This window comes from Serpula lacrymans, assembly GCF_000218685.1.
Source record: "Serpula lacrymans var. lacrymans S7.9 unplaced genomic scaffold SERLAscaffold_2, whole genome shotgun sequence".
NCBI classification, from domain to species: Eukaryota; Fungi; Basidiomycota; class Agaricomycetes; order Boletales; family Serpulaceae; genus Serpula; species Serpula lacrymans.
The window spans coordinates 437,158-450,311 of NW_006763291.1; the positions used below are offsets into that span (position 1 = coordinate 437,158).

General features: G+C 42.3%; 1 protein-coding gene across 1 annotated transcript; it reads left to right on the plus strand.

Annotated features, from left to right (window-relative positions):
* Positions 1-130: 130 nt before the first annotated feature.
* SERLADRAFT_433057 (uncharacterized protein) lies at positions 131-10,078 on the plus strand (the record flags this gene model as incomplete). The annotated part of the gene is made up of 6 exons (XM_007313225.1): positions 131-310; positions 9,081-9,257; positions 9,339-9,453; positions 9,508-9,623; positions 9,686-9,766; positions 9,824-10,078. The coding sequence occupies 6 exons, from the start codon at positions 131-133 to the stop codon at positions 10,076-10,078; spliced, it is 924 nt and encodes a 307-aa protein (XP_007313287.1).
* Positions 10,079-13,154: the final 3,076 nt, after the last annotated feature.

Here is a 13,154-nt window from a genome sequence, read left to right on the forward strand (position 1 = left end):
GCCAAATATTTGCTTGGAATGGATGAATGTGGTATTAAATTGACTGAAAATTTGCACTCAAATGGAAAAGAAAAAGATAGTGCTCGTCTTCAAATACGCACCTCACTTTTAACTAGTACCACATTTAATCATGCCTGAAGTACAGCTTAATGACGCCCAGATTGAAATACTCAATGCACATTTGGAAGAGTTCTGGGGTGCAAATTCTCTACAATGGGAACGTACACTTGATGATACCTGGGATGAAGTCAGGGAAAATTTGGGAGGACATGTACTAACCAACATCAAGGATTTAACTGACATGAAGGAGGTAGGTAGTATGATCACTCTTAATTGTCAAAGTATATCATCATGTTTACAATTAATATTGCAGCGGGTCAGGTGTTGGTTGTACAACCACACACCATGGGCAGGACCGTGCAAGAGACTGTCTGACTCAAGCCTGATCCACCCTTGAACATGAAAATCTCACCTGCAGCACCGGTTTTGCCAAAATGCCACCCACGTACAACACACTCAACTGCAAGTTGCTTGGTTGGTATCATTGTGAGTTGGTAAATGATGAATCATCTGGACTCATACCAATATTATAAGATACATGTATGTTACAACATAGTTTCTCTGCTCTCAAACATTTAACTTTTTTGCTCGTGAATTCCTGTCTGGCACTGAATCTTAATTTTGGCTTCAGAGTCAATGCCCAACTGGCAGCTACAATAGCCACAGTTCAAAACTTGCCCCACACATTGACGTCCTATTTACTACTCAGGATGCTGAACCTGGATACTTGGGTACAACACAGACATGAGCCTAGGATAAGACATCAAACAATCCGAGGACAGCAACCAAGACACAGAAAACACTCTCACCTAGTCAATGCAAAAGCCGTTGCACCCCCAGGTCTTCCTCGCAATTGCTATCAGAATGAATGGCTGCAGTCTTTAGACAAAAAAGAATTGAGGAGACTCCAAATGAAAGACCATTTGTATAATTTTAGCATACAGCTCTACAAATCTGCAGAAGTTCCACAACTAACAGAACCAGCACAGTACCTAAATTTGAGCACGAGCTCAGCACAACGTGCTAGAGGGACTATGCTGATGGATGTCCACAAGCATGGCTTTCATACTCAACCTCCATCAAGCAATATTAACATATGTTCCACGTCTCCCCGCCATGCCACCAATACAAACCGAGGAGAATGAATAATCCACCCCTGCATCAGCCTTGTCATCTAATCAAGCCATTTGCTTTGATCTGCCTCCAAGTTTGAGACAACAGCCAGTTTTAGAATTTACTTTAAACGGAAGATATGTGCATAGGCTCACTTCTGGACGGCAAATCAATAAACACCCCTTCTTGTTCTCGTATCCTAGACCACCTGAAGTACAAGATCTTCCTCAAGAAACTGGAACAGCGCCAATGGTACAACATGCTCAAAGAATAGTACACCCTTCTCTTGTAGCAACTACTACTCCTGGAGCATCTATTCAGGAGGGAATTGCTCATTTGCGGTCTGAACTGCCAAGCAGTTGGGCTTGTACAATCCTGTGCCATGCGGCACTTTCCATTTTGTTCAAACTCCACCTTCTCACGCTGTGCTGCCTTTCTTTATTTTTAGCTACAAAGTATCTCACGCAGTGGAGCTGGTTACACGGGCTGCGCCCTATAACATCATCAGCCACTGCTTCCATCAACTGTATAGTACACATGTACAAACAATCTGTAGTAGTATAAATACCCAATAGAAACAGGAGACTCCTCAGCGAGTCCTCCTGTTGTTTACCCACAACTCAGTCCTATCTAAAGGGTAACCACTCCCCTCACTTCCTTATAGCTTTGCCTGAGTTGTGCGCCAGAGTATATAAACTCTTGGTTGTAACAGATACCCAGAGCTGCTGAAACCAAGGGTAGGAAAGTAGCTTGTCAGCATCTGACGTCTTTTCCGCTATAATTTTTTAATAACCACGTCTACATTCTTGATTGTCATGCACCCATGTTATTTAAGATGGCAATGATCTTTCAGTTGCCAACACTGGATTTTATGTCACAAATGTAAATGGTCTTTGGATGTCTATGCCATTGTATGAGTCTGAATCACTTTTAGCTCCCTGTTCAAGGTTCAATACTGGTGAGATTATATCCACTAACTCATATCTTAGTCAATCAGGAAGCCCATACCCCGCAGGTATGGCGGCTATGTGTTGTTTAGGACCACAATTATTTGTATCTTCCTCGTTGTCTTGTTGATAAAGTGTTTGATATGGGATAGCTACCAAAGCTTCTTTATCCTAGGGTTACCGGAAGTTTACAACCTAAGCTGGACAACATTTAATAACCTAGTTTGTTCGTGGGGTGGAAGTTAATTATCCCTTTTGTTGTGAGTATGTCGATAGTCCTTGTGCTCTGGAAGACTAATGTGACAATGGTAGATATGTCCTTGGTGATATAAAGGACAAGTGGTAGTATGTGAATAGAAGTATGAGGGTACGTGTGAGTTTGAAGTGTTATGTGACTAGCTTCAAGATATAGCCAACACTAGGTGTGACAATGATAGTCCTCACTTGTTGAGAGACTAATCGAATAAAGATAATAGTATCCTACACTTGATAAAGGACAAACTACAATACACTGATGGTCAATAGCAGGGTGAAGCAATACTTGACCTTGACTATGCTTTAGTGACTGACTGCAGATGAGCTTACACCAGATCAATAGATGACTGATATAAGTTTGAGATGAACTATAGAATACTAGAGCTACTTGTGGCAAATAATAAATAATCACAACAAGTAATCATGCTTGGACTACTGTTATCTGTGACAGACGTGACTTGACAACTAAGCTTCCTAGGGTGGGCAATACCTCTTATATGCGTCCTAGGCGAAAGCTAGTTGACTTCTGAGTGGTTGTCCACTTATGTGGGGACTGCTTCTAAGTATAAGCTTTTTTTTTTTATTAGGTGGAAAGTTGGCCTCCTTATATACCTTTTGGCTATAGGGGCTCCTTCTTAGTTGGTAATTACAAATGGTAGTACCAAAATATCTAATGGAAATTCAAAAGGCCAAAATCATCTATTGGGAATCTAGATGATTGTAGAGTGGTCTTTTTGAGACTAAGAATAGAAAAGTAATTTGAAAATGTGGAGCAAAATATGACTCAGTCAGGCACAGTATTCTATTTATAAGAAACAAATGCCAATTCAGCCTTCTCCACAGTAAAACAAGAATTTTTGGAGAATTTCCTTATTTGGAAGCCCTCCAAAAGTATTCAGACTGATAGGGGCATGAAAGTATTACCTACTCCCCAAAAACCGAAGTGATTGGTGAAGTAGTTATTGAGAAAAAGGCAGATTATGTCATGGGAAATTCACTTTCCCTTTCAGAAACTGACCATGTGCAAGCCATGTGGTCAGATTTCAGTGTGGCTGCCAGTGGCTGACAGTAAGCGTGATACAAGCATTTTTGTTTGGCTTATATCTCCAAAACTAGCGGTCATCAAAATATAAAACTTTGTGACATAGTACTTTGGAATGTGTGCTTTAAGATGAGGTACTTTTTGCGGGGTACAATATGTCGTGGATTGCCATGTCCATACATGAAACATTTTTCATGTATGACACCGTATGTATTGTTCTGATAAAAGCATAGCTAGTCAGTTGATATTACCGTTCAGCTTCTACCCCTGATTGCACCATGCAGTGAGTTTGTATGCATCAGCAGTGATCAATTAATCGATGTTTCTAATCTAGTCTGTTCACTGGTTGCTGTAGCACACATAGCAAAACCAGGCGCAACAATTCTGGAGTCAAGTGTACTCCCATTTGCAACGACCAATTGAGCTATGGACTTGACAGTCAATGTAGTGGCTGCTAGCAGTATAGTGTATTGTCTCTGGCAAGTGAACAGGAAATATTGTACATTCAAAGGACACACATACAAAACTACCATTTCAATGATTATTGAGTCAGGAAAGGGAAAGGTGGTGGTAGGGATTACCAGGGGTGTAAAGGATCTGCAGAGGAAGAGCATAGAGGAATGGTGCAAGCGGTGCAGGCTGGACAAGTCTGCCTGCACCATAAGCAGGAGTAAGCAGACAAAGAAGTGGAGGACGTCCTGCAACAAGTGCGTCTTGGACAACAACACAAGCCTGGGGAGCAAGTCCCGGAACCCCGTGGCCTCAGAGCCAGAAGTGCCAAACCATCCCATCAAGATTGGGCTGCCCCGGGGAGCACCCAAGCTGGTCCAAGAGCCCCATGGAACAACCGGGACCCAATTCACAATCAGGGTCCCCCCACCTTCACAAGCAGTGATCCCGGCTTCTGTTCACCACACTCCCCCACCTCCTGCACGCCTTTAATCCCCTTGTCCCCCTCCACAGGCGCAAGCCCCATCCCAGGAGTCAAGGAGGCCTCCCCGGGTGTCCCATAGAGAACCCAGGGAGATGGATGCCAATGCAATCCATCCCGGCCCGGAGCGGATCGCCAGGATGAGGGGGGCCATCCCTTCTCCTGCCATGGAGGTTTTGGATGCCATGGAAAGGCTGCCATTGCCATCCCCCAGCCCCCTTCCTATTTGTCCCCGGGAGACTGTTGATGCCCCCCTGGACATCACACTCCCTTGACCCAACACTCCCTTTGACTTCCCATTGTTGATGATGAGAACTGTTGTTAGGAAAAAACCACACACAAAACAAACTAACACACAATCCTCCCAGGTTCCATGGAACTTGTTTATGGACTTTGCCTCCTAAAACAGTGGAGTGGTCTGGTTGTTCGTGGGGTGGTACGTATAACGATCCTTCAAAGTAAAACCCAGAGATGTATGGGTGTGGGTTTTGAGGAGGAGGGATAGTTGGAATATGGAAAGATAGGGGCTTTGTGGTGAGTATAGATGAGCACTACCTTGCTAATCGTAGTACAAGGTAGGTTTGAGAATGGCAATGTGATGAGGTGATGAAGTTCCCAGTGATAGCAGGCTCCTGACGCACAGACTGTAGTGCTCAGAAGGACTCTAATTGAAAGGGATGACAATCACTTTCAAAGAAAGTGACGAGTGACGATGACAGCAGTTAACAGTGATAGCAGTGGGAAGTGTTGTGACCACACTGGATCACAAGTAGTAGTGAGTAGTGAACTTGAGATTAGAGAAAAAGTCTGAATTCAAGTTCTTGTTGTTTTACAAGGTAAAATACATGGGTTTATATAGTGAAAGAAAAGTATGCACAGTATAGCTGTGCAAAAAGAATGAGAAAGAACACGAAGGAAGGAATGTACGCTGACAAATCCTGCATAGGTAGTACAGGATAAGATTGTCAAAAAAAGGAAAAGAAAGGGATAGAACAATGAATGCTGTGAGTAATATTACAGGTTTGTACAGCCATAAAATAAAGTCCAAAAACAGAAAGAGAGCAAGAAAATCATAAAGTAATGGGAAGATGCAGTAAAAAGAGGATAAAGAAAAACAATATCAGTATCAACACAGTTCCTTTATTGTCAGTCAGGCATTCTAAAAAAATATGCGTCCATAAAAATGAATCAAAAATCAAAAATAATTGCACTGCAAATGAATGTTCTTCTGACAAAAAAAGAAACTGGAGCCACCGGTCCACCACCTAGTCCAAATCTGATGGTTCCATGGCCTTACCAATGCACTGGTTATATTGGACCACCTAGTCAAATGAGGGAGGGAGAGGAGTAGTTCCAATTTGGAACAAGTGAGTCCCAGGCAGCGTGTGATAGGTGTAGCTGTAGCGAAGACGATGGACAAAAGATAAGTGTACCCAAGTGAATGGGATAGCAATGAACATGGGTGATGCAAGGGGATAAACCTTCTCCAGCTCAAAAACTACCCACCCACGCTCCAACCAGGCAAGATGAGCGACCAATGTTTTGATGGTATATGATGGCAGATCGACGTCATGAAGATGGACCTGTTGCCCTATTTGGACCGGCCGCCGGGGCTTTGCTGATATCAGCAGTGGCACGTGGTAGTTGACGGATTGGCAACGGAAGCGGATAGGAAGTGGTGACATCAGAAATGGTGGGGGAGCAAAGAAGATGAGGAGGAGGAGGGTGGAGGTGACAAGTAGGTGAACTAAAATGGGGATCCAGAAATGACCGTCAGGTGAGAATAAAAAGGAGAGGAAGGGGCCCATGGTGGGGCTAAGAAAAGGAAGGGGAGTGAAGGAAACGACAAAAACGAGGGTGCAATGCAATGTGTAGCCAGTGGCAACACGAAAATTTGCCGAAATGCCGAAATGCAGAAAGTACCAAATGGAAAAGCAAAGGTGAGCGTGACTGAATTGCCTAATAGAGGTGGTGCTGATCAGCCACAGATTTGAAAAAGGCAATATTAATTACTATTCCACGTGGCACTGTGCCTGTGTGGCGCAAAGGCAAGTCTTTTTGAATATTCGCTTCATTCTTGACACCTGTCCATGCTACCAATCAATTTTGGTGCATGACATCGCTCGCTCGGAAATGAGACTGCTGAAGTTTCCGTTTGTCAAAATTGGCTACATCTTAGATCAAAACAAAGTGGAGAAGAGGTGTGCTTGATAACCATAAAACATCAGCACCAGCACTAATAACTATTTGATCCGTGGAGCCAACTCTATCCGGGCCACTAAAGAGGCACAAGCTGCCCTCAAGGTCAAGAAAGTCAAGAGCCGTATTGTAGGATTGGAAAAAGCGGTTGTACGTCAACATGAACATATAGCCAATCACCTGAAGCACATTTCATCCACCCAAATTTCTGCCAACACGCTTGTCAGTCAACTTATGAGCGCTAGGGCATCAGTTCAAGCAGAAAAAGCTTCTATTTGCGAACTGGAAAAGTCTTTTGAGCACATTCAGCAGGAGGTGCAGTGCATGGGCATTTATTTAATGCCTTGTCTTTGGAGCTGACACCACAGAACAAGAACAAGGCCCACATACAATTATTAAACTTGTTCTCGCATTTCCAGCCTGACCAAGCCTCTGAAGCTTGGTTGGCAACTAAACGCTCATTGGATACAAGTGGATCTAGTTCTAATGTGGTGAGAGTCCTTGCTCAGGTAAAATTTAATCTTATAATATTGGCCTTAGAAATGTCCAAAGATCTCATAATCAAATGATGAGGAGGATCATTATTGGGTTACTATTGACTTGCACTTTTGTGACTGTAAACAATATCATTCCCATGTAAACTTTCATACTATTGTATATTAAAAGCTACAGCCGGTTGGATAACCAATGTACAGTTATATAATAATGGTCAAGAAACTGGATATCTGAGCTTCCGTCTCTATTAACAAGACACTGCGGACATTGGCTTGTTTAAGCCCAGCTTATATCCTGAAAATATGGGAGTTCTGGGTTCTGATTGGCTAGAAAAAGCTAAAATTGAATGTTTTCAGGATATAAGCTGGGCTTAAATAAGCCAATGCCCGCAGTGAGAGGTGTTTTAGAGGTACATAGTAGCAAAATCCCGTGCTGGCCATGTTCCTTTGTAGGCTTTGAGTACCAGAAATCCATGTCTAGCCTGTAAAATGGTTTATTAGTGGTGTATGAGAAAGCCGATGATCGACAGGGCTACAGCTGCCAAGAACGTTATATGCGTGTCACTGCTCTGTTCATGGTAAGGGAGAGTCATCTCTAAATGCTCCTTGCATAGTTCATGCAAACCTTCCTAGATCCGCAGTTGCAGTAAGACTAAGGCACTTGATCTAAAGAAGATCTAAACTTACCTGAATTTGGATATACAGTGTCCAATCCCATTTTAGCTCGTCGAATAGTGTATATCCACCGGAGGTTTCAACAGGGGTCCTCAAGGAGCAGGTATCAATGAAGGGGCGGGTCTAGCATATCCACCATCAAAATGTTGTGGAGTAGTTTTAATAGCTATATATTCTAAAACGGATCATGAGAGTAAGGCAAAAAATCGAAAAATTTTCAACTTAACTTACTTGATGGTTGATTAGTTTCATGTGTTTTCCGATTAGTCCCATGGATTTTCAATTGGTTCCACTGCCATGTACAACAACATCACCATGGAGTAGTGGTGATCTAAAGCGCTCTTTGTCTGATAGTTGTAATGGACCATGGTAATGAAAAGAGCAATGCAACACTTACCTGTTGAATGACTCGGCGAACTTCCCTTGACTGCACTTGGAGTGGACCTTTTTGTTCAGAAAGAGGACACTCCTCATGCAACGGTGGCGTAGTTTCTATCCAATCTGTTTCAAACAACTTGTGGGTGGTGGCTTTACTGGTATTGGGACTGGGGCTTCTCTCGAGACTGAAAAGTCGACAATTAGTCGAGGGAGGAAAATACCAACAGTGATAGCGTGAAGACATGTATACTATACTATTGATGGCATCATCTGTTATGTACACAGCAGAACTTTATATGCATACTTTGATAAGCTGTAAGTAGGTGTGAACAAAGGCCTTAAGTGCTAAATCGACTGGCACAGTGATTGTGAATAGATCGTTCGGTATATGCCACCACCGGCAATCTCAAGGTCGGATGTAGTACCAATTGATTTGGAGCAACTCTAGCAATTTCCACATTAGGTACGTGGCAACCTCTAGTATTTGTGCCAAGTCAACTCTCGCCACATCTTCAACTCACTGACACTCATATATTGATTTAGATATGGTTTAGCAAATGACAAATATATGTATTATCGTTCAACCGTGGATTTGAGCCTCGTTGGTACCTGATGGAGCATTTTCCATATTTTTCAGCATTTCTAACTTGAAACAGTTTGTCTTTCTTTGTTTCTTGTTGTCAAATTTTGGATTCAGATTTACTTTCCGCAGATCCGCCTCCTGTACACTATATCTATAACAAATCATAATATAAGAGGTGAGTATTTGATTATCTCCCATATTAATGGATCCACATGATCCACACCCTGCTGAGGGTGAATTAAGTGTTGGCCCTATATTGGGGAAAAAACCCTTTGAAGACTCCTGGCGTCAAGGCTTCCACACTTCAAAGTCAATATGGTACTCAGAGGAATCATCACTACAACAGGTTCTGTTTCTATTTGTTATGATAGTACTGTCACTAACTAACCCCCTTGCTATTCAGGAACCGCCTACTCCACCGCCCCAGCCGCCCAAAAGAAAGTGGATCTCACAAGGTCTTGCAACATCTGGCAGGGCACACAACCTGGCTGTATTGAAAGAAGTCAGAAACAAAGGTAAAGCGAGAACCAATGGTCAAGAAGATGATGACAGATCCCATACGCAAAAGGAGGACAGCCAAGTAAGCATATTTGACTACCTTCCTTCATCCAAGTCCTGCTGAGACTCACTGTCATTAGGCTTCATCTTCTTTCATTGATAGTGTTACCTCAGCATGGCGATGTATTGGAGGGAGCAACTCAACCGCACAAATTTTCACCACAACCGAATTACAAAGAGGAAACAAAGGAGAAGAGCAACAGATAAGGACAAACAATGTAAGTGTTTTCCAAGCAGTAAAGCATGCCTATCTTTGAAGATTGTTTGGCAAGTTGTATCTTTGCCATCCCGCAATTCAGCGCTGCCTACCTCCCACAAACACAACCAACAACTGGTTAGCATAGACCAAATACCCCGTGGTTCATTGATGATGCACCAATTATTACAGGTAAGTACTGCAGTTTCCACTGTGGTGCATTGTCAGCTCAGTATATATAAATATTATCCTAGATGTTTCCAAATCCTTTGTCTACGTCAAGTATTGGTCCCGTTGCATCAGGAGGAAGAAATAAAGATAATAGTCTGGTAGAGGTGAGTGTATATTGTGAGGACTCTTTCAATTGGTACTTACAAATATATAATTCATAGACAAGTTCCACTTTTTGCAATGCTCGCCCACCAACCGTGGACATAGATGGCACAATTATTCCTGTAGCACCAGCACCAATTAACGCAACCAGCTTGCTATCTAATGTAATTAGTGGCGCAGTAAACCACTTAGTACATCAATTCAGGCCTCAGTCAGCGCCTAGTCAGCCTATAGGACAGGCAATCACACTTGATAAACAAACCAAAAGGCCTACAAGCATAGCTTTACCATTGGTGGTACATCTGCATTATTAACATTTTCGGTATTTACAGAGGCTACTTTAGCATACCCCCGTTTACTCAACTTCCAAAATACTGCCTATGACAACAACAGCTGTACCATTGCACACAACTATTAATGTCCAGGACATTGAAATGTCCCGCTTTTAATATTTGAGTTAGGGCAGCAAACTGTTGAGACACTGCACTAAACATTCTACCCATTTTGTTAACTGGTTCATTGCACGTGTCCTTACACTGGCTCCAAACAGTAGGGAGTGGCTAAAAATTCATTATATTCAGAATATTGACTGAGGCTTTTCTATTCCTGACTTACCAAAGTGTTGTCTTCAGCAGCCTTTCCCTTCTCATGACGGGAATGCTCCTTCAATATCTAACAATGATAGCCTCAACCAAAGGTAAGTAGAAACTCAGCATTTCACTCACTGCAGCCAATAGATTGCTTACTCCTCCATCCACACTTGCATCAACTTGAGCAGGGATAGCCTACAGAAAATTCATGAACATCAGTAAAACATTGAAGCATTTGACATTACCTGGTACAAACTGGTCATTGGTTGCAATATATCTTTAGTGGATAGCAATATCACCCTGTTTGGCGCATCATCTGGCGGTTGGAGATAGGACTAAACTAACAAATCCTAGATCCTGGACCTATCGGCCCCTGTGTGGCTCCCAGAAGCATTGTCACGGAGAACAATATTCTGAGGCAACGTCTCTGGAAGCACTTCACCAGCTGCAGCGGATTCAACGAGGTGTAAGATGATTGTGATAGATTGCAAATCTAGAATGTTTTGTTTATTGGGATCAACCAAGTTCCTGGATAGACAGATTTATAAGTCAGCAGTAAAGATCTACTTAATTATGATATCATACATAATGCAATTTACCACTATTATTGGAGTCTTCCCCTTTAATAATGGGGTATAAGAGAATCCTTCCTAACATAACCAGTGTGTTTGATATCTAACTGTTGAAACCAGCTCTCCACTCTGGTGCGCACCAAGTGAGTTATATACAGGCTTGGCGTAGTTAAAGGTTGTGAAAGTGGCTTTCTTGAGGTGATATACAGCGCAGGGGGTATCCATGTGGGTATTGATGTCAAACTACTGGATCGTAAAAGTGAGATCATATGCATAGCTACGCAAAAATTATCTTCATCCAATGGGTTACAATTCTGCGTGTCCAAAAGCTGACTGCAGCTGGAGATGAGACCAAGTGAACCAGAGGACAGTTCATTGCACAAACCAACCATATTTGCAGGAGGCTTTCTACAAGAACACCTAGTCATGAAAAGAAGCCTTATGCTTGTGCCACTGTAATATTTGTTTGTTTTTAAAAAATGTCAGCATAATAGCTATAAAATATGATGTGCAATACAAACTCTCTATTGTCCCTTCTGCGGGATTCAATTGACAAAAAGTATCTACAAACCTCTTCTTATCTTCTGTTTGTAATATCCATATATCTGGTACATTCTTGTTGGTCATCCTACTTCTGCTTGCGCCAAAGCTGTTCACCACTGAAGGTTGCTGTTGTTGGTACTGCAATTGGCTAACTTCCAACAAAGAGAGAGGTGCACTTTGGTGCCCCATGCCTGCCTGCAACTACGCTAATGAGGAAAATGAATTAACAAAAACGACGGACTTGATTCGATTCTTGGTTTTCAGGTTGCACGCTAAAGCTCGCACTTTGCAGGCAGTTGAATACAGCTTCCCCTATCTCTTTCTAATCAGAAGGTAAGTTGTATAGCATTTGATACTAATGTGCAGACCCAACACACCTGAACATGACCTTGAGACCTTGCATGAGGAAGATAAGGCATAGACCAATTACTCCTTCAGTGAACTGCTGTTGAGGAGCAACAATGTGGAGTTGGAGGCCGTTGATCGACTTGAGATATGAGTACAGCCCCTGTGCTAAGAAACTGAGGCAAATGCATCAGGCAATGCAGGCATAGCAAGGATTTGCAAAGAAATGGGGTCATTCCATTGCCACTACTTCAAATTCTGTACGTTCTAAGCCTCAAGCGGGAGATTTGCACCGAGTAGGTGTAGATCCCTATGCAGGCGAGTCTGAGCATGTTAATTTCTGGGTGAGTAGTGCACTAACTAATCCTTTGATATCATAAAATCTGATTCACCGTCAGAAAAAAACCAAGGCACATCTTTTACGGTTATTAAAGATATCTGGATATTTGCATTTATCATCAATTGCTCCTCCACCATCTGATAAAGAGAATGACCACTTTGAATGCCTGGCACCGGGGAGAATCCAGGTGACACCGCAAAATTTCAGAATTGACCTGCCTTAATCCTGCAATTTGCCCTTCAACCGTCATTGTGTCAATATCTTCGCAAAAGATTTCCAACACTGTGTTCAAAACTTGAGGTTTTATCCATTTCCAGCCATCCCTAACAAATACCTCACTATTGAATACATTGAGTTTTTGTTTTACCGACATCTTAAACATGTGAAATCCGAATATTGTTCTTTTGTAACTCATCCTTCAGTCCCCAAGCAACTAGAGATGTTGCAACAATCTTCACGTAGTACTAGAAAGGCACGGATAAGAACTTCGTCATGTTACAATGTTTATTGTTGTTAATGTCATCCATTTTAGCTATACAAGGCTCGACTCAAGATCATCACTCAAGAAACTAATCTGAACAAGCATTATAATCTGGTGAAGTGCCTGGGATCCCAAGTGTCAGCTCTGATAAGTCCAATCCAGAACACTCTGAGGACGAAGACAGTCTTGAGAATTCTTACAACATTTCTGCAAGGAAATTTGTTAAGATATACCCAACATGGCAAAGTGATCCGCTTGCCGGTTTTATGTGGAACACCGGTGAAGCTTTGGAACAGCTTTGACCTAACACGAGACAAAAATCTTGGTGCAGGTCGGCTTTGGCTACCACCACAATAGTTCCTTTTATTTTGTAGGTTTTGCGGCAGCACTACATCATGAAAGAAGAAAAAAATCATTGTTTTTCTTTTACAGGTTCAGGATGAAGATAAAAGTTTCCTGTGCTGAACCAGCCATGGCTGGTTTGCAGATTGTACACAAAAAACCTAGCCTGTACCAGCC